General features: G+C 34.7%; 1 protein-coding gene across 1 annotated transcript in view; it reads left to right on the plus strand.

The window, feature by feature from the left end:
* LOC106666893 (calcium/calmodulin-dependent protein kinase type 1) overlaps positions 1–26,626 on the plus strand; it is a 36,157-nt gene that overhangs the window by 2,870 nt on the left and 6,661 nt on the right. The window contains exons 2-4 of the mRNA XM_014394419.2: positions 13,044–13,178; positions 23,922–23,996; positions 24,058–24,196. Of these exons, the coding sequence (XP_014249905.1) occupies positions 13,044–13,178; positions 23,922–23,996; positions 24,058–24,196 (349 nt within the window). The remainder of the gene's footprint in view (positions 1–13,043; positions 13,179–23,921; positions 23,997–24,057; positions 24,197–26,626) is intronic.

Genomic DNA, 26,626 nt, shown 5'->3' on the forward strand with positions numbered 1-26,626 from the left:
AGAGAAATGTTTAGATTAAAAGATATCACGATTTTCCGACGCCAGGACGTGATATCTTTCAAAATCGATAAAAAGCGAAATTACTCTGAAATGGTTGAGAATCGGACCATGGACAATATGAACTTTTTTGTTCATTTTAGGGTGAAGAATCTACTGGAGAAGTTTGTAGCACGAGTAGCAATTCACCCTGTATATATATATAAATTTAATTTTTTAAAGATATTTTTTTTAATATAAATTCCAGTCAACGAGTCAAAACATATGGCGTGGAATAATGCCACTACTGTACCAACAACACATATCCATTTCTCTAGTTAACCATTTCCTCTACCTTGAGGTTTAAGCTGTACATCGACAAAAGACTAACTTGGAATCCCCATACAGGGCTAAAAGAAAGCAACGACTGACTAGACGCTACAAAACACTCACGACTCTCTTCTGCGTATCTAACCAGACAATCCACAGATGTCATAAAATTCCACAACTTCCTTTCATTACACCCCAATCCTTGAGTTTTAAACCTGACATCCCGAACTATCCCTAATTAACCTGCTGGGCAACGAGTCATAACACGTAGACCTTCCTACAAGTGCACCACTGGGTGATTCTTCACACCCTAGTGCTACTTAGTTCCAGATTTTGTCTTAGGTTTTTCCGTTTGTAGTATAAAAATGAATACTGTTATAAAAAGAAAAAAAAAAAGAAATTAACCTGATTATACAATGACACTTTGATTGTACAGTGCCTCTGCCTACAATCCGAACTTTGTACTCTGAACATTCCTGTATTTGCCCGTAATCCGAACGGGAAAAAAATGTAAGCAGTCAGAATTTTAAAGTAAACAAATGCATTAGTTGGAGGGGAGTGTCAGTAAGTGAATGAGTGAGTGCGATTGAGAGTGAGAGAAACAGAAAGACACAGTGAGAGAGAAAATGCGTGTGCGTGTGTGTGTGTGTGTGTGTGTGTGTGTGTGTGAGAGAGAGAGAGATAGAGATAGATAGATAGAGATAGATAGGTAGAGACAAATAGAGATAGAGGGAGGGGAGGGAGAGTGACACTGAAGGTGTTTTTTTCTCTACTGCAAGTACTCTTTGCCGTAGGGAATTCCTTTTTCCTATTTCGGATTGCAGGATTGTTAACATTTACATGTTTTACAATTAAAATCTTAAAATAAAAATACAAATTTTTGGACAATTTTTCACTTCTCACATAAACAATAACAACAAATATTAAACTAATAACAATGAATAAAATTAAAAAAAAATTAAAATTTCTTTCTTTATCACAACAAATAATAAACTAATAACAATGAATAAAATGCAATATAATAAAATACTATAAAATGGGATAAAATAATTAAAACTTTTTTTCTTTAACACTAGCAATGTTTAAAATTTTCTTCTCTTACTTGTAATAATAGTGAATAGTAGATACACTATTTACAATTTAGATCTATTGACACTATGAAAGCTGGAAAAACTGTCAAAAAATGTGCGTTATTTATTCTTCTTTTGCTGGCCAATATCCTCCTTCAGTTGTAATTTCGTCTTTTTAAATAATGATTATTTGGAGATGGTGAGATGCGGTCTGGTGTGATTTAGGCTATTTTTTTTTTATCGTGCCAACGTTTCGATCATTATTGAGATCATCTTCAGGGCCTGGGACTTATAAACATTGTTTAAATTATACAAATACAAATTGAACTATGTATATAAATCCCAGGCCCTGAAGTTGATCTCAATAAAGATCGAAACGTTGGCACGATAAAGAAAAGGTTTTTCTAAGCCTACATCACACAAGACCGCATCTTAGGCCTTCAAATAATCATTAATTAACGGTCACTAAATACTACACATGTAAATAGAGAATTGTACATCATAATCCAAAAAGCTGGTGCGCAGCAGGATCCCTGTGGACATCCTTTTTCCATGTAGCAGCCCATATGCGATTTTTGGTTTTATGATAGCGAATCGATTTTTAAAATAATCGTTGGCCAATTTAAATAGGTTTTCCGGGCACTCGTTTTTGACGATTGTTTCAGAATGGAATCCCAGCATGCTGCTTAACGCTCCTACAACGTCCATTGAAATTATTAAAACTTGCTCACGTTGGTACAGCCTTCTTTCCACTTGTTCCTTGATCGCCATTAATTCTTCCGTTGTGCCAATTTATGGTGTGAATCAATATTGTATATCAATTAATGTTCCTTTTTGCGTAAACCAATGTCTTATTCTGTTGATCATTAATTTTTCTAATATTTTCTCAAGAAGGGGCAATAGGCTAATCTGATCTATATTTGGATATGTCATTTTTGATTCCTTTCCCGATTTGATAAGTAGTATTAAATTGTATTTTTTCCATATGTGTGGGAAGATTCCTCTATATAGGGTGTTCGGCTACTCGTGTTATAAACTTTGCCTGTAGATTCTACATTCAAAATGGGATCAAAAAGTCCTAATTAACTATGTTCCGAATATCAACAGTTTCGGAGTTATTCCCCTTTTTCTGATTTTTTAAGATTTCACGAACTTGCTCCAAATAAACAAACGTAACTCCAAAACCGAAACGGTTTTGGACAAATCCGATGATTCCATTGCAAACTCCGTTAAATTTCCAATAAGATGTGATCAATACTAAACTTGTAAACGGTGAAATAAGCGTTTTAGTGGCCAGAACTTTGACAAATATATTATGGTGATTCTAAACTACTATTTCCAAACCTAGAGACTTGCAAATTTCAGAAAACGTACTCCATTTAGTGGTGTACATCCTTTTTAGTGGTGCAATTGCTTTTTTAATTACTTTTTTAGACGACGGAGAAATCAATGAAGGAAAGGAAAACACAGTGGTTGACGGATTGGTGTAAAGATTAATATGTAGTAATAAAAAATAAAAAAACTTAAGGAAATTTTGAATGAATTTATTAAATGTTTTGAATCTTAACACTCTTTTATTCCGGGGAATAATAACACAACAATCCTTTAATCAAAGCGGCTGTTGGTAAATAAGTAAACACTTGCACTATTTCGATTTCGAACCCAGATTTAAAAAAACAAATTAATAAATTCATTCAAATTTTAATTAAGTTTTTTTTAATGTTTCCACCTTACCACTCCGACAATCACGGTGTTTTCCTTTCCTTCATTAATTTCTCCGTCGTCGAAAAAAGTAATTAAGAAAGCAATTACATCATTAAAAAGGATATTAAATGGCGTACGTTTTCTGAAATTTGCTAGTCTCTAGGTTTGGAAATAGTAGTTTAGAATCACCATAATAAATTTCTAAACTTTGAAAAAAAAAATTTCAAACTGAAACGCTTATTTCACCAACATGTAAAAGTTTAATATTGATCACATCTTATCGGAAATTTAACGTAGTTTTCAATGGAATCAACGGATTTGTCCAAAGCCTTTCAGTTTTGGAGTTAAAATTGTTTTATTTGAAGCAAGTTCGTGAAATCTTAAAAAATCAGAAAAAGGGGAATAACTCCGAAACTGTTGACATTCGGACCATAGTTAATTAGGACTTTTTGGTTCCATTTTGAATGTAGAACCTACTGGCAAAGTTACACACTAAGTTAACACTAGTGGCCGAACATCCTGTATAGAGGAATCTTCCCAGACAAATGGAAAAAATACAATACTACTTATCAAACCGGGAAAGGAATACCGCATTCCAAGGAGTTATTTATTCCATTAGTTCCTGAACAGTAAGCTTTCCAAGATTTAAGTTTTGCGTAGTTTCTGTCGTCGTAGTACTTCTTCTTCAGGGATTAGGGATGGGTTTAAATGCAATTTTTATGACTAATTTGACAATGCGTCTTGACAGGCCATCGCAGCGGGGATGGGCAGACCGAAACGATCAGTAGACCAAATTACCAGTTCATCGCACTCGTCAGACCATACGGACAAATTTTCCAATCTACGGAAGAAAGTTAAAATTCAAGGTTGAAGAGTAAATGAGAAAAATTTGTGATTGCCCCATGATTTGTTTTCACAGAGTAAATATTTGTTATCACGTGAAATGGCGAAGGCGGGCAAATTGACAATTTCCGCAACAATCGGAAAATAGTCTTATGTCAATTTCTAATTGTCTTTGCCCTTTAACTGTTTAACTTGAAAATTTTGTTTCCAACCCTTCTTATTGATTTTAGGTAGAAGAAAAAAAGCACAATATTTTATGTATTTAATTAATCCAAAGGTTGCCTTAAAAGATAAACAGACGAAACACTTCGCTTATCTACAAAACAAACTCAAAATCCCATTAGCGTGCGAATTAGAGGCAATTTAAATTTTCACTTGGCACGAATAGACTCTCACCTTTTCTAATTATCTGTTTCTGTGTCACACTTCTGACATCAATACTCTCGGTTCCTAATTACAATTAATTAACGGTACAAAGCGTTTGGTTTTACGGATTCCCTTTTGTCAGTGATATAATTAACACGCTTTAACAATTTTTAGAAATCACTGTAAATGTAGACAAATGTAGATAAATAAATAAAAGTGATAGTAAAAACACAAAATGTTTGACTTAAATTTAAATACAGCCATTTACACAATGTTAATTTCTTAAAGTTAAATTGATGATTACAACCCAACCAAAATCTCACACACTTTTTTAAATAATTTTATTTAACAACGAGTACTACTCCTGATATATATGGGGTACGGGCCTACTCAGGCTTTTAACCCCTCGGGTCCTGGTCGCCCGCCCTGTGTAATATATATATACTACTCCTGATATCGAGTGAGTGGTTGTAGAGTCTGACTCGTATTTGGCATGCAAGAGGTTCTGGGTTCGAATCCCAGCACAGCCCATGGCTTTTTAATTAATATTAGTTTAAAAAATGTATCATAAAGAGGTTTGACCACACGTCGGCGGCACCCAAACGGTAGTTGGACGTCAACCCACCTGTGTAACAGGAATTTACTAGTAAATATCCTCTTGTGAAATAAATTGAAATAAATGAAAAACTTTATGTACATATTTCTAAATCTAGTAAAGACAAATAATTTAAAAATTCTCATCAATGTGAAAATTGTAGGAAACACATTGCGCCAATGGAATTTCTGCCTGTAAATAAAAAATGCTCCTTTTATTAATTAGTTCGCAACAGCAGAGGTCGAATCAACCCCTAGGATTCCGGCGTTTTAATAAAAAAGCTCTTTTGTTAAGTAATCAGGAATTCATGAGTGATGATCTAACCGTTGCGGCTATTGTTAACGTAGGAATAAGTTTGTTAATACTGTTTTGATTGCAAAACTATCAGAGATATTTTGAGGACAATATTGAGGTCATTTGCCTCCAAGGAGGATTCTTTATGCCCCTTTATCTATGATTGTTCTTATCAAAATGAATATTCATTTTTCCCCTTAAAAGAAGCGTGGTATTGTGTTGTAAGCGGACGGCCGAACAATCTCCCTTATTTGCTTGTTTTTCTATTAGCGATAAGAGAGTAGACGGCGTAAGCGCTTCCATATTTATTCTCGTGTAAGGGAAGGTGGTGAGGTTGTAGAATTCAATAAAGCAGAGATTATATTATCAATTTATTTTAACACACTTCCGACTTTTAAATGTACACAACCACAACAAAATCTTAATTATTCTAACAAGTCAGCCACAACACTAAATCCGGGATGAGTCATTAAAAAAGGGACTTAGCCCAAACGACTCGCCACGATCAGCGTCCTCAGCATCCCAAGCCCATTTCCGGTTTCTCGACCGTCGACCTGATCCGACGAGTCGCAAAGCTGATCCTCGCATGCCTGGCTAGCTGAGAACCCTTGTTGACTCCCAGACGGAGTGTGGCTGCTTCTGTTCCGGATCGACTCTTCACTGACCGGTGTCATCCCTTGGTCTTGACTAAGAACAGTTTTCCGAGGTGACTGCCTGGGGTGAGTCTCTGTTCTTGACTCATTGATATGAGCGCTTGATCTTGACTGACTTTTGATTTCCAAATCATCCCTTTTTATACCAGTTTCTCTACCGGAGTAGGGGTGGAAAGGAAAATCACAAGTCTGAGGAGTCGCACGCCGCGGGTGGACCGTCGAAGACGGGTGTAGGCACCTGGTTGACGTGACCCCGATTTACGATGTCCCATTTCGCTACATATTTTTGGCTTTGTGATAACCCTTCAGCACTAAATAACTCGATGTTAGTTTATCTATTTGATCGGTTGCCCAACTATTGCAACTTCATGTTTTCCAGGTTCGTGGGAAATATCCTGTGGCTCCCGTTTGGGTCTGCGACACCCTTCAACATTCTTATTTATTTGACCAAATGTGTGCAGGGCTAGTTTTCCCTGGTTTGAGAGGAACGTCCGTCGTTTTTATTTGTGCTAGATAACAAATACCAAAATCCAAGGGAGAAGTTTTACATTAAACACATTTTAATTAAAGCTTGGAATTTTATGAATAACGAATGAAATTATATTGTTTTCTACATTGAAGAAATAAATCGTTTCAGGTTTATTTGTTATAGTGTAACCTAAGTCCCTTACACTATGACACGCTTTGACCAATTTCTTAATTATTGCAGTTACGTTTCCCAGATTGGTGGGAGAAGTCACATTGTTCTCGTCATTGTGATCGCCCCTTCCGAGTAATAGCTTTTTTTGTATGGTAGTTTAAACTAATTTTTTGTTGTTCTTATTTTAACAACAACTTATTCTAAGATGGGGACCGGCTTACAGAGTAATAACTAGATTTTTTTTTAATTCTGTTTTTATTTATGCTACTAGATAACAAATACCAAAATCCAAGCAGAAGTTTTATATTAAACACATTTTAATTAAAGCTTGGAATTTTATGAATAACGAATGAAATTATATTGTTTTCTACAGTGAAGAAGTAAATCGTTTCAGGTTTATTTGTTAAAAATAATCTTCATGCTAGAATATATTTATGATTTGATATATCGTGTCGTAACAACATTATTTGGGAATTGTTTAATAAGCATTTGGGATAATCAATAAGTGTGGAATGTAGAAAAGTGTATGAGAATGGAAATTAATATATTAAATGACATTCGGTGAAATTGAAACACGGCGTCTTTATCAATTATTCATTTATCCGAATACATTTATGCATTTGATATTTTTTTCAAGGGGAGACTATCCTTATTATTTATTTGTCGATGTTGGGCCGGCCCATCAAGATTAGATTGAGTTAGTAGTGTAATTCTACTAATATTTTCTCGTTTTTTGATTAAATTTTTATATTATAATATATAATTATTATAATCTGAATCGTGTCAATTCAGATTTATTACATGACACTGTACAAGTATCGATTTTCTGCAGTTTGGTTGTTTTTGACAGTTCCTCACTGAAGATGGCGCAAAGCAGAGAGTAGATGGCCCAGAGCCAATTCAACATGTATTGTCAGAGATAATTTCAGCCTTGTCAGTTATTTTAATTTTGTCCAAAATTTCAGCATAGCCAGCTAGTTTGATTCTTTCTTTCTCAATTCTCCATTCTTTTAACATAAATTTATATAGGATGGCAGCCTTTCTTGACCAGAAGGATGCATTTCTTTGTAATAATTTCGTTGCCTTTTGTTCTGTTTTTGATCACCATATCTAACTAGCATATGTGATCATGCATCTGAGAAATGTATTGGGCTGATGCAAAAATAATGCAGGGTTTGAAAAGGCTGTCAAAACTATTTGTAATTCTTATAAAATAAAGAAAGTTTATTCGAAATATTTTCCATCACAATCTATACATCTTTGCCAACATGCAATAAGCGCTTTTATTCCGCTGACATAAAAATCTTTATTTCGACTCCCTATAGTTTTGTGGCGTTTTCGTTATCACCGCGTTCTCTAAAAATTTTATATCTCAAGAAGTGATCAAAATGCCTAAAAAAGTGGAAGTCTGTAGGCGAGAGGTCAGGAGAATATGGAGGGTACGGTAAGGTTTCATATCCAAAGTCCTTAAGTTAATGCAGGGTTGGCATTTCAGCGTATAGTGGAGAAGATGCCCCTTACTGTTTGCTAATACTGAACAAAGACCGTGCATTTTGCCCATTTCTTGACAATATTTCTCTGCTGTGATGGTTTCACCATAATTCAAAAAATTATAGTAAACAACTACAGCAGTACACGACTAAACAGTCACCATAACCTTTTTTGGGTGTAGATTTCGGGAAGTGTTTTAGCAATTCATCCTTATCCAACCAGTGACGTGTACGCCTCCTATGATCGTACAGAATCCATTTCACATCGCTCGTGATGATTTGATCTTGAAATGGATCATTTTTGTGGCACAACAGGAAAGACGTGCAAATTTTAAAACGATTTTCGAGATCGAATTCTTCAAAACGAAATCTCTGAAATCATCGCTAATGCTTCCCCCCTCCAACTGTATTGATGTTAGCGCTGTTTAGGCCCCACATCGCCAGAGTTTAAATTCGTACAAATAAATTTGACGGAAAATACTTTGGGCATATTTAATTTCGCAGGTCTACACTCTTATGGAATTCAATATAAACTAAAATGTTTTGTATAAAAGATAACACTTCAAAGTAATTATTATAATCCAAAAATTAGATTTCCCTTTGTTTAGATGGCCAGCACTAGCGAAAATAAAACATTTTCAAAACTTGCATTAATTTTGCCCCAACCCAATAATAACTATAAGGTCATTTTATAATTTAGCTCCCGAGTTCTACTGCATAGTCTATGGCATATCCATGTGCCATTAGTGAGCAGTTCTCTTGAGGTATGCATTTCATGTTAATATTTGATCAAGAACTATCCTATGTGTGTAACTTATTTGGAATGCTTTATTTGTTATCAACATCAACGGTTAGAGTTGTAGGAGTTAGTTTTTTCCAGGTAAATGGCACTATTGTCGTCACTTTTTATTTACACCCATTTCTTGGAATTTTAAAGCTTCGGCCAGAGTCTGGTTGAGGTTTATCTTATGTAGGAGGTTGTCCACTTCCAATGATCATTAAATTTGTGATAGAACTCCTTGAAGGATCTTCTCAGTGGTGTATCGTAGGTTTTGTACCCGAAGTCTAGTTTTATCTCTCAGCTATTCAGTAAGGCATAATAAGTAAAAAAGGAAAGTAATTCCTGTCGTACAGGTTGGTTAACATCCACTTAGGTGTTGCAGTAGAGGGAATAAAATGACTAGAATACGTTTTTCATACTATTCTCAATTGAATGTTAGAAAGCCATGGGTTGTGCAGGGATTCGAGCCAAGTACCACTAGCGTGGTGGCAGATATGAGTCTGACACCCTAACCATTTGGCTGCCATGGTCCTCTCATTCAGCATGATTACATATGATACATACATATCCATTGTAGTAGATTGTTTTTATCTATTATTCATTTACTGTTAGCCTTTAATCAATAATTCATATGAGGTGTTATGGTGATATATTAAACAGGGTGAGACGATGGTTAGGGAAATGCGTTTTTTCCTGCCAAAAGGCTTTCATTCATTAGGCACAAAACAGTTCTAGGGCAAAAAGGGACCTTATCCTTTCTGGACTGGTAAGTGTTCGGGCAAGCTTATACCTTCCAAAAACGTTCAATTCCTAAAGTGAACAAACTGGTGAATCTGTGGCCATGATGTTTATGAAAATTCGCAAAACAACAAACAATAATTTATTATAAAAAAACTTTTTGAAAGAAAAGTGTTTAAAGTTCTAAATAGTGACTTTAAGGTTTCTAAAAATAGTGGGTAGTATAAGAAACTTGAGGATTAAACATAAAAAGGGTCTTAATGCTCAATATGTGTGAAGGGTCATGAAACAAAGGACTGCCCTGATGAGGCCAAGAACATATGTCCAAAATGCGCCAATGCGGCGAAAATCACCGAGCTCAGACACTGCATGCTGTTTCTACAAATACATCCAAGCCAAGACCACTGAGAGGAGAAACCTGAATAGAGCAAACCAGCAGATTTCAGTTGCATCCTGAACAAGATCCCCCTATCATCCTGTCATCAGTCAACCCAGCCTGTGACCAACACACCATCTTGACCCAACAATCAACATCAAAATATCCAAGGAAGACGAAGGAAATGAAGAACATGTATAACGTTCCAAAGCTTATAACTGTAATAAAAAATGTGTCAAATTAAAAATGCACCTAATGCACATAATAAGTTGTTACAAGCTCCCTCAAAAAATCTAATATTATCAGAACTCTTGGTGCTCTTAAATACACTGTCATCGTATTACTTATTATTCATCAGTAATACTGCTAGGGGATTTTAACACAAAGCACATCACAAGGAATTGTGCTTGCAACAATTTGGAGGGCAATAACTTATTTGACTTTTTCTTAGTAAATAATGTTACTTTAGCTACTACCGATGCCCCTTCCTACTTCCCACCATCACCTAGAACTCGCAGTGTCTTAGATATGTACATAACAAAAAACGTACAGGGATACACGATTGCCTACAGCCTCTCCCTCCTAAGCTCTGACCACAACCCTGTTATTCTAAAACTATCCTTCCAGTGTAAAACCACCCCTAAGAAACCTAGGTTTTGCTATTACAAAGCCGACTGGATAAAAATTTCGTAATGTACTTAACAAAAAACTTCACATTCCCCCAACATTGTGTTCTACTGATTCACTTGAATCTGAAACCTTAAATTTGACGAACACCTTAGTACACGCAGCCACACTTGAGTATACCACAAAAAGTACCCATCCACCCAATGGGAGAGTTTCCAGTAGGAGTCAGAAAATTCATTAATTTTAAAAATAAAGTACATTGCCTGTATCAGAAACATAGGATTGGTCAACTAAAAACAATATGTCAAACATAGTTCACAAGCTAGTATGCGGGTGGAGAAACAAGCTGGTCGATTTACCTTAAATCTGTCAAAGCCAACAATAATTCTCTCTGGACTGTAGGGAAATGTATCAGATTTGTGAAGTGTCTCAGACAAGAAGAAGATAGACGCCATGGGCGCACCATTTGAATCAATACATAAACTGACAATCCATCAAGGTTCTAAACACTTGACGAGGCATATACATAAAACAGTTAATAATTATATCAGAGAAGCTAATTACCCCTAGAGATATTACACATTATAAAACTGAGACAAAACAAGAAAGCTCCTGGCATGGATGGAATCTCCAACCTAATCCTAAAAAACCTCCTGAGAAAAGCCATTGTTAATGTTCTTGTTCAGTGGAATGTTAGTACTAGGACTCTGCAAATAAATATAAAGTTGTTAAGCTTATATTTATTAAAAAGCTGGGCAAACCGCATGATAAGCCTACTAGCTACAGCCCCTTAAGCTTGCTATGTTCTGCCAGTAAAATGTTTGAGCGCCTGATAGAAGATTGGAGTAGCATGTCACACTGTCTGGTATTATGAGGGAAGAGCAAATAAAATAACAAGCAAACAAACCCACCATTGAAGATGGCAAAATTCTGAAAAGTGCTTGGCAAACCAGAAAGATCGAATTTAAGTTTTACAAACTCCATTATGTACAATATGTACAATTTATGGCATCTGACAGTTATTAATTTCCTTCATGAAATCTCTTTTTTCTCTGGTAGTACATTCACAGGCAATAAAGTGGAATATTGGAAAAAAGTTTATAAGAACATTGTTTCTTCTCTTCAACCCAGGTGTCTGAATTCCAGTTCAAAGTAATTATTTTTCAATTTGAACCTAATGATAAAGTTAATGTATTAATTATAGTTTTGATAAACCCTATAATGGTGATATAATCACCAAAAGCATGGCACTAAAACAATTTGTTTGTTGTTCTTTTCTGTTATAATAAAAAAATAAAGTAAAACTGGTTGGTTATTATATTGTAAGCTGGTGGTTATGCTCTATGGGCATAGCGATAAGTGATAAAAGAACATTCAACATCTGCGCTTAACTACTTTTTGTGTAGGGGAAGGTAGTGTTCCAAAAATACAATAAACCAGAAAGATATATTCATAAACATTTATTGTTACACTGGCCCCCATCTTGATATGGTTACAAACCGACAAAAAAGTCATACAATCAAAGCAAGTTATCCACAATTCTAACTCTGGGATGAGCTGATTCACAAGAGAACTTACCTCATAAAATGCTCGCCAATACACCAGCTTCCACATCATTAAGCGTCTTCCAGGCTATCTTCCTGCAGCTTCCCGGGTCGACAGTTATCAGTGGCTGGTCCTTGCTGGCTGAGTCCTCTCACTGAGTCCCAGTTGGAGTGTGGTTGCCTGAGTGCTCTGACTGTGTCCTCGACAACTGGAATGAGTCATCAAGTTGACTGAGTCCTCAACTTGACTGTGACTGCTGTTGACTGAGTGCTCTCATTGAGTCCTTGGCTCTGGCCGACCGATTCCATCTTCTTGTTCTCTGCTTCTGAGACACTTGACAGTCGACTCATCCTACATCGGGCTGTTCTTGGACAGTTGACTATTCGGCTAGTCTTGGCCCTGGACATTAGACATCGTGTGACTGTCCTTGAGTTGACGACTTTGCTTTCAAATCATCCCCTTTGATACCTTTCCCAACTATAGTAGGGGAGGAAAGGAAAAGCAAAACTGTTGGTTCAGATAGAATCTGGGCAAGTTTGCATTATGCAACCTCTTGGTCCCACGCTGATGGACATCTGGGGAAAATGTATGTTGACCACCCGGCTTACATGAACCCTAATTTATGGTGTCTCACAGCTGGATGAACTGTGTAAGACAACCTTCCCATACTGAATAACTCTTCCACTTTCATTATTTAGTGGACAGCCTATTCAACTATCTATGTTTATATGATTTCCAGGTTTGAAATATCTATCTTTTCCCTACTGGGTGGGCTGGAGATTTACGGCTTTATTTACAACATATGTTTGACATTTCCTAGAACTAATTTTAACTTATTTTAGCAACTATTCCTATCGTATGCTAAGAGGGGGACTGGCTAACAATATTCAAAATAACATAAACACATACTACTGTTATAAATGTAAATTTATTGTGTCTGGTTTTTATTGTCCCTCTGCTCCTATTAGATTTTTACAAAAATGTTGGAATAATAAAATGATCTGCTTTATTTTAGGGGAGCATTCTCAGAAGTTAAACTGGCAGAGAGGAAAGATAGGCCTGGGGAGATGTATGCAGTTAAAATGATTGATAAGAAGGCTCTCAAAGGAAAGGAAGATTCTCTGGAGAATGAGATTAAAGTACTGAGGAGGTATGTTAAATTTTTAAATATAATTTTTTTTTCAACATTTAGGTGGGAATTTTTTGTTTCACCCTGCAAAAGGTGACTCACAGACCCATTGCCCACAATGATACAGATTTCAAGCATTAAAGCTTATCAGGTTGAAGGAGTTACAAGCATATCTCTTGACATGAATTGTGTCTTACACTAGTACTCTTACAATTCATATCAAGAGACATATGTAACTCTTTTAACCTGATGATGAGCTTCAATGCTTGAAACCTAGATAGTCCACAACTGATCTGTGAGTGGAGCCATCTTTTGCAGGGGTGAATCTGCTACTCACCCCATCTTCATCATTTCTATTTTTTGTTTTTGTATTCATAGATAGTTATGTTAAAAGTATAATAAACAATAAATAATTTATTCTGGGATTCCAGGAGTGTTTCTACTATTTATTAAGTTATATTTTCATCAATAAAAAGGAAATGTTTTCATCTCTGTGTTCATTCGTGTCGGGATAAGAGATCTAAAATTATTCTGTTGACAGTTTTATAAATAGAATTAATTTCTATAGGTTACCATCATCTGTTAACATCAAAGCAGCTAGTTGTGAGTACATTATGGCATTGTCTTAACTGAAATTGTTGTTGCATATCTGGAATAGCTAAACTGTTTGTGAACCTTAGATGTGGACGAGATTTATTTTTCGTTTGAGCATTTTCTTTAGTTTTGATTGAAATTATCCTTGTTTATTATTAATATTTTTTTAAATGGGATTTTTTGAGGAAAAAGAGTGCAAAAACCAAATTAAAAATTTTTTTAAAGTACCACTGTAATGCCCAAAAGGCTTCTGAATTGGTCCATGGAAACAAAAATATTGATCTGTGTGCTTTAAATGACCAAACTTACTATTATTGTAAGGACGATGTAATAATTTTAAAAAAATATTCAAGCACATTTATCTATTTATCATGACAAGTCATTGTAAGTTCGATACAAGTTTATAACTAACCCTTTTAGATAAATTCACTAATTTCGTGGTCCGCTTGACCAATTAAACATTACAATTAATTAAGGTTTTTAGTTGAGATGAAAAAAAGTTAATGGCACGAGAGGGATTCGAACCCACGACCTTCGGCTAGATACGCCGCTGCTCTACCACCTGAGCTATCGTGACCTCGATCCACTTGGACATCAACTCCCCATCTCAACCCCACCTTATGAGTTTTCCCTCCTTTTGCCATTTTTCAAATGTCGTGTAATCGGTTTGGATTCTCGACGACGATTGAAATGGCGACGGAGAGCTTTAGTACTTCAGTTAATTCATTAAATTCACTAATTTTGTGGTCCGCTTGACCAATTAAACATTACAATTAATTAAGGCTTTTAGTTGAGATGAAAATGAGATGAATCCAAACTGATTACATGACATTTGAAAAATGGCAAAAGGAGGGAAAACTCATAAGGTGGGGTTGAGATGGGGAGTTGATGTCCGAGTGGATCGAGGTCACGATAGCTCAGGTGGTAGAGCAGCGGCGTATCTAGGCGAAGGTCGTGGGTTCGAATCCCTCTCGTGCCATTAACTTTTTTTCATCTCAACTAAAAGGCTTAATTAATTGTAATCTTTTAGATAAATGTTAACATCATTTCATGTTTGTTTTATAATGGCGATGTACATTAGAGTAAGGCCACTCACTTGTGCTGTTTGTGGGGAGAGAAGGCTTTTGTATTCCTTCGATTAATCAATGCATGAAATAGCATGCTAAAAATTGTTAGTAAGTTTGAAAAAGATAATTATAAATTTTATTTTAGGACACATTGTAATTATGCACTTGAAACATTTGTTAAAAAAGTGTGTTTAGTTGGTTTAAAATTAGATGAATACATCCTACATTTCAAGGATTTCTTTCCATTATTTACCATTAATAAAACACACAAATATAAAAACACTTTTCCAAGGGTTTGTTTAAACAAATTATTACAATGAAGTTTTTATAAGTGGTTTATGTTGATAACAAAGGTTTGTGATTAGAATAGAATTAGGCAATCAATGGTCTTGTAAGATATAAGTTTCTTATTTTCTATTCGTAAACTTAAGGGTTCATTATTGATTGATTGCTGGAAAAAAAACAAAAAAAAACAAAAAAAAAAACAGTGTATCTCAAAAAACCTAGGTTTTATTAACAATTCATCACTCAAATTTTGAAAGAAATGAATGCTTTGCAATTCTGAAGTGATTGCGACTGCCATACCAAAGCCAAATCAGTTATCTGACAAGATGAGGTGGGTGTGGGATGTACATTTTCAAGAGACTAGGAAAACAAAGTTTGAAGAGCCTATTATGCAAAAAAGAATGACAAAAGAACCAATCTGCACGCGAATGAATTTGAGCTATCTATTGTAATACCGAGCAACTTAGCAAAGTAGGTTAAAATATATTTTTTTTCTGCAAGAAACAAGATCGTTTTCTGCATCTGAAAAAAATCTCTGAATACAAATTTTTAGTAAAAAAAAAAAAAAAAATTGTTAAAATTTTTGCCTTCCAAATACGTATGGTTTTTTAAATTTATTTTTAATTAATTAATTTTTTTAATCACAAAAATGGTGATAACTTTTAAACAACTCCGCTGATTCACAGGAAACTGTATAGACGTTTAACCTTATAAACATCACATAATGGCCTAAGCTTTGCCTGCTTACAACTGGAGATTAAAAAAAACAACTCATTTTTCTTAATAGTAATGATATACAATCTGAACCTTGTTGACGTAGGTCAAACATTCGGTTTTAATAGTTTTAATACCCGAACATTGATAAAATCCAGAGGAGTTACAAATTGAAGTGGAACACCAGTCATCAGTTGATAGAAAAATTGGCCAAAAAGTCCCAAGTAGAGGAGAGTTGCCAAGAAAGAAACAGAGTTAATATATTTGAGAAGTTACGACAGAAAGTAAAGGATTTTTCTTGAACCATTCCATCAACTGGGTCTTGGATCGCTGAAATCATGGTGGTATGATCTGTATATGTGAAGAGGAGCTAGCGTATTAGGATCAATAGGATCAATAGTCAGTAGTGTATACAGAAAAGAGAATGGGACCAAAGATGATGCCTTGCAGGACACTTGCCATAGAGGATGTAGACGGAGGATGATCCAATTTGTACTTGAAAATATCTGTTGTTAATAAATTATTTCACACAAAAGATCACATTAAAAGAACTCCACCGATATACAATAAACTTTACAAGGTTACAGAACACTATAAACTACACGTAATGGCATAAACTTGGCCTCTGTAAATAAATTAGAGCTGGAGATAGAAAATAAAACATTTTAAAGAGTTTTTGTTTTCATCATTACTTTTCTCACTTATATGACACAAAATCTGAACTCTGTTGACATAGACTAAAAGTGGAGATTTTCAGCTTTCCAATGGTTTTAATTTTGGTTAATACCTTACATAAAGATTAATTAATTGAAAGAGGTTATTTGGTCAATAGGACCACGAAATCTAATGGATTTAATAAGCAAAATGAAATATATCTTCACTAAAACTCTCTGTGGCTATTTCTTTGTCGCCGAGAATCGAATAGATTACACGACATTTGAAGAATGGCAAAAAGGAGGGAAAATTCAAAAGGTGGATTGAGATGGGAAGTTGGTGTCCGAGTGGATCGATGTCATGATAGCTCAAGTGGTAGGGCAGCGGTGTGTCTAGCCGAAAGTCGTGGGTTCGAATCCCGCTCGCGACACTGACTTTTTTATCTCAACCAATACCTTACATGAAGATTAATTGATTGAAAGAGGTTATTTGGTCAATCGGACCACAAAATCTAGTGGTTTTAATAATGTTGAATTTTGATAAAATTCAGTTTAGAATATCATAAAAAAATTCCCAGCTGATCAAGCCCCCAAATTTTTTTTTTGCCATAAAAAATTGTTTTCAAGGGCTTTAAAAGTGGCTTGAAATGAAACTGAATTGTTTTTTAAGGAAAATATTTTTTTGGTCTACTTTACTGGAAATGTAGTGGTTGTTGTAACTTTGTATATACCTATCTAATCTCTAATATGATCCGTCTATTTTTTTTGCTGCTTCCAATGCTTGAACACGAGTCTAATGTTTTATGACTTAGCATCACCAAAAGAGTTACATTAAAATTATTTAACCCAGATCAATGGCCTCCCCTTGTGAATGATATGTCTTGACCTATTATGGAATTTATAAATTTTTACCTTTTATGTTTTCAACTAATATAATACAGTTAACTTAGAACCAAATAAGTACACATTTTGTTAATCAATTTCTAAAGAAAAACAACTTGTTTTAAATCTGTGACAAATTGCTTCAAAATTAAATAAATACAAGTATATAGCTGCAGAATCCATTTTACCAGGAAACCTTCCAACAATCAGTAATAAAAATACCTTTATTATTGGTTGATAGACATCAAAATAATTATTCTTTTGATTATTATACCTCCGGATCGTGGGTTTGTGTCACTAATTTTTTTATCTCAACCTCTCTACATTGAATTGTACCAAAAATGTTATTAGTGTTGAAAGTATCGACCACTTTTTCACACATGTATACTCTGGATCAAGGTATGGTCTTGAAGAAATAAGCAAATTCAGTTGTTTCTGCCAAGCTTTCAACCTATTGTTAGCTGATGATGACCTTAAATAGGTCGAAAGCTTGGCAGTAACAACTGAATTTGCTTTTTTCTTCAAGACCATATCTTGATCCAAGGTGTTTGTGAAAATAATGATCCAAGTGGTTAGGGCATCTTCTCGTATTTGCCACATTAGCAGTTCAAATCCTGGCATAACCCACAGCTTTTTAATATAAAATAATATGAAAAAAAGTATTGCAAGTCCTTGATACCCAAAAGATAGTTGGGCGTTAAGCCAGGACAGTAATAACTTAGTACCATGGATGTCACAATGATCATGATGCTCACAATGTAAAAGAAACATTTGTTTTATTCCTCCCATTCAATATATCACCCTGAAGTTCTTACTGAAGTTCGTGGACATTCTGATTTTTTTTTTTTTTGTCTAATGCCAAGTGTTTGGTATAAAATATATTTAAAAGATGTACTCCATGAATATTTGTCTAATATATCTGTTCAATGAATATATATAATTACAAACAGAAAATCATTTCTAATTTTGTTATTTATGTACATTAATAGTGTTCAGTTAATTTACCAGTTAATAGTTAGTTCAATGGAGACCTATCCCATATTTAGCTATTTAGTTGACTGTTTTTGACTATTGTAGCCTTGCAAGGTTGTCATCACTGTTCAGCTTCAGTTTGTAATGATTGGACTTAATTTATAAAACATCGATACAAAGTGGGAACAAGTACAATGCTTATACTGTAAAAAACTCAAAACATTTTCTCATCTTCATGGAAAAACATTAAGTCATGGATATGCAACATAACCCATCTCTAACCCAACCCAACCCAATCTAACCCTAACCTAATCAAACTCAGGGTTAGCTTAGGGGGCTGGATGATAGACTTAGCGCTTTATGAATTGTTTTTTATGCTTTATTTTCGGCTCCCCAGGGAGGTCCCACTGATATGTACTTTGGCTTGTAGTGGTTATACCTTTCCCACCAGGCTATACTTCCTTGGCTCCTTCCTTTACCAAACAATATCTTTCCACTCTCCTTCTTATATATGACCTCCTAACCTTCAGGTCTTCAGTACACTAGTCTTTCTCGTTCTAACTCTTCTAATCTCTATCCTCCTAAACACAGACTGCTCAACTGCTTTCAGTCATTCCTTCCTCATACGTTCATCCAGTCTCTGGAATTCCCCTTCCTCACTCTATCCATAATCCCTTCTCTTCCCACCTTTAAGTCCCGTCCATTTGATTACCTCTTGTCATTGCAACTTAACAACAGCCCTAATTGATAAATTGTTATTAAATAATCTGTATTATTAAACATAATTGTATTTTTTAATTTTATGCACGACATTTTTAGTATATGTTTAAAATATATACATACATTTTGTAATTGTATTTTGTAACCTTGTAATTGTATTTGTTCATTTGTATTATGGTTGAACATGAGTCTAGATACAGCTCTATTATGTAGATTTATTATCGGGGGGGGGGGCTCTCCCAGAATATAGTTAGTTTTCCTCTTCTTTCTTCTCAATGTTCAATTTTTTTGGGCCTAACTGGAACTGTTAATCTGATTGTTTCTATTTCGTTGGCTTTTAAATTTAAATAATTTATGTTTTGTAGTTCGAAGACAAATGGGTCGCTTATTAAGTAGTTAGTATTATGATAACTCATCTCTCAAATTGTTTTCCTTAGTTATTGGTTGTTTTGTGTATGAGAACAAATTATGCCTAATTTCCTCTATAATTATTAGTACTCTTTATACACAACAAGATAGTTCTTACACACAAATTTGTTGTTTACGGCGATCTGGATATTAAGCATTAAATGCTCATCATCAGGTAGAAAGAGTAAATAACCTATACAATATTTATTAGGAGAATATTTAGTTGTGTTGTAATTCACATCTTTCGCACATTGAGCAGCATTAAGAACCAGCTTCATATTGAACATCATGTTCACGATGGATCCCTCTTACAATTCATGTCGAGAGACATGTTTGTAACTCCTTCAAACTGTTGATTAGCGTTTAATGCAATATCTGGATTATTGTAAAACAAATCTGTGAGTAATAGGAAAGATTAATACCCATATTCACCCCACCTTCATAATTTCTACTCTTTAAACACGTCTTTGTAATTAGAACGGTTATATTACTTCATTTAAACAGTAATTTTGTATTCTAATTTCGACGAGTGCATTAAATAAAAAAAATCCACGAATGTCTATGAATGTCAAACTGTAGTTGAAATAGTCAAAAGATGGAATTGCTTGTTTTTTACCCTTTAAAGCACCCAAATGCACAAAAATGTTATGCTTTGTATAGTCGATAGTTATTCTTTTCAAAGAAATTTTTAAGTGCTTAATGCTTAGGGATGGTTAGGGCTTAATGCTTAATGCTTGGAATGCAAGTTTTACCATAATAACCATGACAATGTTACATACTCCATATTACATATTTTTAGGATAGTGAAACATTAAGAAACTAGAAGCAGTATTAAATGTTATGCATTTTTTATTTTTCTATTATTTGTTAAGGTAAAAATATCAATTAGTCTACTAGTTATCAAAACAAAAATTATTTTGAATTAACTGTAGGTCAAATAGCATCCAACAACCTCAAAATATCAACTAACAAAAAGTTCGTTTTATCTTAAAATTGATTAGCATAACAAACTTGCATTGTTTTCGCCGTCAGTTGAAGTGGCTTTTAACGATAATGCAATTAAGCAATTATCTAATAAAATTATAGCTTGCACCAAACCACACACCAAACATCTTCTAGCTTGCAGAAACTATTCCATAAATCTTAAAAAAGTTATCAAATTTATTGACTTTACTCAACAGTTGTCGGAAATGTTAGTTTATGCTCCACTGGAAAACAAACAGCATATATTTAATTTTTTTCCAGTTCTAATTCTCTAGGTGACTAGATTATCTTGTTATGTAAATTATATTATTATGATATACACTCTTTTAAATAAATAAATAAGCTAGCAGCCTTGTTTGTTCAGGATCTTTAGTTAAAGTCCTCCCAATATTCCCCTGTTAAATCTGGTGTTAGACAGGGATGCGTCCTCAGCCCCTTGTTGTTTCCCTCTTCATAAACGACTTTTCTGATAGCCTAGACTTTGGTATTTGCTGCTCTAATGTCTTAATTAGAGACGATGCAGTCATCCTAGCTTGTGTTTACCATGCTAGCAGTTTGGATTCAAATCCCAGCAGAGCCCATGGGTTTTTAATTGATTATAGTGTGAAATAAGTATTAAAAAGAGGTTTAACATCTTGTCTGCAACACCCAGAGGGTAGATAGTTTAGCCTTCCTGACAGGAATTACTTTTCTTACATTTACTCACTCTAACTGCATACTCTATTTGAAAACATCAACAGATCACTCTGCTTGTATAGTGCATCATCTCTGCATAAGTGGATTATGTCTTACATGGATTAGGCTAATGGTTTGGGATGAGTGGTTTTTTGTGGAACCTGGAAAATTTGGTGGGGATTAATTTATTTTTTATTTTGAGGTCTTGTGAAGGGTGGCATTGGAGACATAGTATGGAGCGTTGATTATGATTCTGAGGACTTTGGATTGGAAGAACTGAATTCATTGGATATTGGTTTAGTGTTGCCCCTTAGTTCCAGTCTATATGCCTTAATTGGTTTAAGTCGTGTTTTGAAGAATGTCAGTTTGTTTTTTGATGACATATTATATTTGTGTCCAATAAGTAAGTAGAGTAATCCAAAGCGTCTGCTCAGTTCCTAATTTTTTATTTGTATGTGTCGGTTCTAGGTTAAACATGAGTCAAGATTGAACCCAAGGTCGGTTTTAGTAATAGGAATCTTCTTATGAGGGGTTTTGGTTCAGAGAGTAAATATAAGAGTACATTTGTTTTCGTTCCTCCAAAGTTTGCTCCATTCTGCTATTTCATTAGACATGTGCCTGGAGCTCTTCTGAGGCATTTGCAGGATTGGTATTAGAGGAAAGCACAGCTGTGTCATCGGCAAAGGATGCAAGAAGGGTGGAGGAGGTACAGGATTGGTTCGAGCAAACTGCCCTAAGGCTAGTTGGAGTAATCTGACCCTTGGCGAACTTGGAAGAACCATCCTGTGAGGTAGGAGTGAAGGATTAGGTAGGTGTTTAGAAACACGCTTTGGTCTGAATAGGAGACATAATTCACACCATACGTAGACGATGCTTGTGACATGTCTAAGAAGGTTCTTCACTCAAAAGATGAGTATATTATAGATGAGTGTTATTTAAAGATAGTATACCACATGGTCTACAACTGCTGGTTTGTGGCGGGTTAAGAGTAAAAGCCAGATTGGTGGTCTGGGTTGAAAGAATTAAGTGTAGGGATCAATTGTTTTAGGAGGATCTTCTCGAATATTTTTGAGACGAGAGGGAGCAGGCTAATTGGTTGGTAGGAAGATGCATTATGGACAGATTTTCCAGGACTGGGGAACAATTTAATTAATTTATTTTAATTAAAGTTTAATATTTAGGAGCCCTATTTATCTAAATTTTATTTTGATTTTTTTGTATGTGTATTATCCTATTGTTTGAGTGAATCCCTCAGCCTCCACTTCCAGCAGACAGTTTTTATATATTATGAGCTGAAGAAGAATTTATTTATTATTATGTTGTATTTTCTTTTTATAAATTCAAATACAATTTAATTTAAAGTCTATATAAATATCTGCTCAATGCAAATATCAAATAATTGTGAAATTTCAAGCCAGACAATTTTACAGCACACATGTTACAAATATGTCACATAACATCCTGCTACTTTTAAGACCAATTAGGGTCATCAATATTCACACTTACAAGATTGATCTTTAATTATAAATTAACTACCATATCATTTCTCGTTAGTTATTAAATGTTTAATTGATTCTGGTCAGTTACAGTGTCTTAGTTGGTTTGTTTGTGTTTTATACCTTTGCAAAGTTTGAATGAAAGTCATAATGATGATTACCATTCTGCCTCAGTATTATTTTAATGTTTTTTTAGTGACTGGTTGTTTAATAATTTGTTGGATTGGATCGTGAGGAACGGTCAAGAATAGGTAGTTCAGAAAAACACTTTTTTCATTTTTTGCTGATGTTTCGACTTTTATTTGGGTCATCTTCAGGGCATAAAGTGTCAACAATTTCACACAACACCAATATGACACCACAAGAATAGTGCCACACTTTATGTCCTGAAGATGACCCGAATAAAGGGCAAAACATCGGGGGGGGGGTGTATTTTTTTGAATTACCTCATTCTTGACCGCTCCTCACGAATCCAATAAATTATTTTAATATTACAAAAGTTAAGACTTGAATATTCCTTATACTTGCCTCTCTTTTCTAGTATGCTGCCCTCTGTTTATTTCCAGTGTATTTTTTCAGGAATCTTGGGATCTTGAACAGACAACCTGGGACTCAGCACACCCAGATTTCCCAGGGGACTCACTGGCTAGGTTGAAGATAAACATCTAATGAACTTTATATGTTTAATCTTTAGTGATGATATCCTTCCTACAGTCGGCAATACTTTCTTGGCTTCTTCCTGTATCTTTCCATTCCCTTATCTCTCAGATTCTCTGTACACTCCCATCAGACTCGTTACTGCTCTTCTGACCTCTATCCCCCTGAAGACAACTGCTAATTTCAGTCATTTTTTCCTAGGAATTCATTTCCTAGGCTCAAACGGAATCAGTATGAACACTCCCGTCTTCTCTACATTATTTTATGTTTTATGTTCCTGGATCGAATAATTAAATTGACCTTCTAAGATGCTTTCCTATGGGATTACTTATGTTTTTAGACCTGTTGAAAATAACAATGAATTTGTTGTTAAAATAAATTATTTGTTATTAACAGTATTCTGTTAATCTTAAAAATAACAATTTTTTTTAAAAATTAGTTTGACGCATTTCTGGTTTCCCATTTTTGGACATAGCACTTAATAGAACATACAGATTATTTGCACTTCTTTTTTTGTTTTGGATTGATATGTAAAATAATTACAGCTCCTTATAGCACGATTTAGTCGAAGCAAGTTAGCTGGCACATGACAATGTTTATGCAATTTAAATTTTTATAAATGGTTTAAATGTGTTCAAGTTCAATTTTCTGTTTTAGGCTTAACCACCAAAATATTGTACAACTGCTGGAAACTTATGAAGACAGGCAAAAGGTTTATCTTATTATGGAGCTGTAAGTTGTCAAAAAAGTCGCGTTTTTACGCATGAAATATAAAAATTGTTTCGTTCAACAGAGTAACAGGAGGAGAATTGTTTGACCGGATCGTCGAAAAAGGATCTTACACAGAGAAAGATGCATCTGATCTAATAAGACAAGTTTTAGAGGCTGTAAATTATATGCATGAGCAGGGTGTTGTCCACAGAGATTTAAAGGTAAGCCATTTAACTAAAAGACGGTCAATGTAATAAAAGATTTAAACGCTATAATTTATGCAAGCCTATTTATGTTTTTCCTTCATCATTTGGGTCTTTGGAATTTCTCCCTTTAGTATTTTTCATCTATGGTACCAGTCTCTGTTAAAGGACTTCCTGGAAGATTTTCTTTTCTTTTATGTTGCAAAGGATTCTTCTCAGGGGTATATCTCTCAAAACCAGCTTTTCCAGGTACCATAGCCTTTTCCTAGTTATTGCAGAGCAATTATGTAGGATGTGTTCTCTCTGCCTTTTCCTGAAATAGTCGACACTTGTCATTTGTTGATGGTTCCTTTTTTTGAAGTTGGTATACTGGAGTCCTGTAAAGATACCAGCTAGAGTTTTTTCTATTAAGTTTTTTTCTTTTATTTTTATTTATTTTCTATTAAGTAGGATTTCCTCTTTCTCCCATTCTCGTTTTTGTGAGTAGTCTTTTTGCTTGCCTTATGCCTGGTTTTCGCTCCAGTATTTCTTGTGTTTGGATTGAAAGATGGTTGTGATGAGGCCAAGGGCTATGAGGTGCTCAAAGTTAGGCCCTTTATAATGCCTGTACTATTCTCATCTTTTAGCCATCTGTATACCATAGAAGAGCTCCAGGTTAGTCTTCTTTTGCTTTATTTTTCCAATTGGCTCTTTTCAATGATTATTTTGAATGGTTTCTCAAAGTCTAGCACTTTCTTTTATATGGTTAATCCATTATTTTTTCCCCGAAGATGCTTTATTTCCACTGCCCGATGAATTCTCAGTTCCTCTATCACCCTCACATACATAAGTGTGGTGGCAGGTTGAGTATGTTCCATTGTGGCTGGGTTGTTGTAATAGTACCGATGCTAATGCATGCAATTCTTTAGATTTTTAAATAGTTTCCTCTGCCTTTCTTTGTTCTTCAAATATAACTTGCATAGGCAATCATTGGTCTGAAAGCTTATTCATGTAGAATTTTTACATTATATTGCGTGACAAGACCTTCACAATTTTCTCCTTTTTTATTTTAAAGGGTCCCACTTTTTCTTCTTTCAGTCTTATTGGTCTCATTTTAACGTTTTACTTTATTGATTCATTTTGCAAACATGAATGCGGCTCATTTTACGCAGCATTAGTTTGACAATTATATGATTTTATATCAAAATTGTTGTTGTATTGTTAAAAGTACATAGTACATTTCCAGCTGCCGAAAACTAGTGTTTTTATCATTAGGTAGTAATAAGACCCCATGTATCCTATGGTCCCCCTAATCTAGTGGACCAAAGCTTAGCAAAAACAAGCTACCCAAACTTTAGTCAGCATACATAGACTGGCAAACCTGTGTATCACAGGTGCAATGACAACAACCCTGCCAATTGCACTAGAAGCACTGCTAAAATATCCTTTGGAAATAGTTATGCAAGGAGAAGCGAGGAAAAGCTCATTTAGGCTCCAGAACCAGTCAGACTGGATGGGAACTAAACACTTCGGGCATACAACAATAATTTGATGATCCTGGAAACGTAACACCATCCTATAAAATCTCAACAAAGTAGAAAAAGAATTATGGGGGAAATCAGATACAATATGGTATATAGATGGCTCCAAAATAAATGAAGGATCAGGCAGTTTCTGTACAAGCCCAAAATATGAATAATTAAACTCATTAGGGAAGTACTCTGTCTGAAATATATGCAATCAATTCTTGTGCGTTAGAAATTCTTAAAAGAGTAAAATCACACTGACAAAAAAATACTCATAAGATTGGATAGCCAGGCAAGCATTAGCATGTAAAAAAATCACATCAAAATTAATCAGTGAATGCATCCAAAATCTCCAAAACCTGGGGAAACTCAACAACTTGATAATATCTTTTGTACCAGGTTAGAAGGAAATTTTGGGTAATGAAAAGGCAGACAAACTGGCCAGAGATCTGCAAGACCATATGCCTTAAACCTATTCTTGGTGTAACAAAAATAAACGCAGTATCTTTCATCTCAATTTGGATCCAAAAAGATAAAAGGAGAAGTGACTGACCTATTACTCGCGAGAGAAGGATCGACTCGCTTGCACTGAACTAAAGAACTAGGAAAATACAATAAGCCAGAAGCACTGCACTTGGGGAACAAAAACCCCCCAACTTATGTTTTTACGTATTTTTATGAGATTCATCATCATCAAGATTTGAAAATGATGGCTGCCCTGGACAAGGGGTCAAACCACATTACAATACTTTTCCAATACAATTCAGCAAGTCCTAAAAATGGGTAGAAACCTACTTGACACATAAGAGTTCATTGAAGATAACTTTAACAGAACAAACGAAAGAAAATATACTCCCTGACTTTGAGGTTACTTTAGACCTTTAGAATAGGAAAAATCTATTTATAAGATTAATTTATTAATTATTCTTTTATTAATAATTTT

Source organism: Cimex lectularius, unplaced genomic scaffold, assembly GCF_000648675.2.
Source record: "Cimex lectularius strain Harlan isolate CLEC.00 unplaced genomic scaffold, Clec_2.1 scaffold115, whole genome shotgun sequence".
Lineage (NCBI taxonomy): Eukaryota > Metazoa > Arthropoda > Insecta > Hemiptera > Cimicidae > Cimex > Cimex lectularius.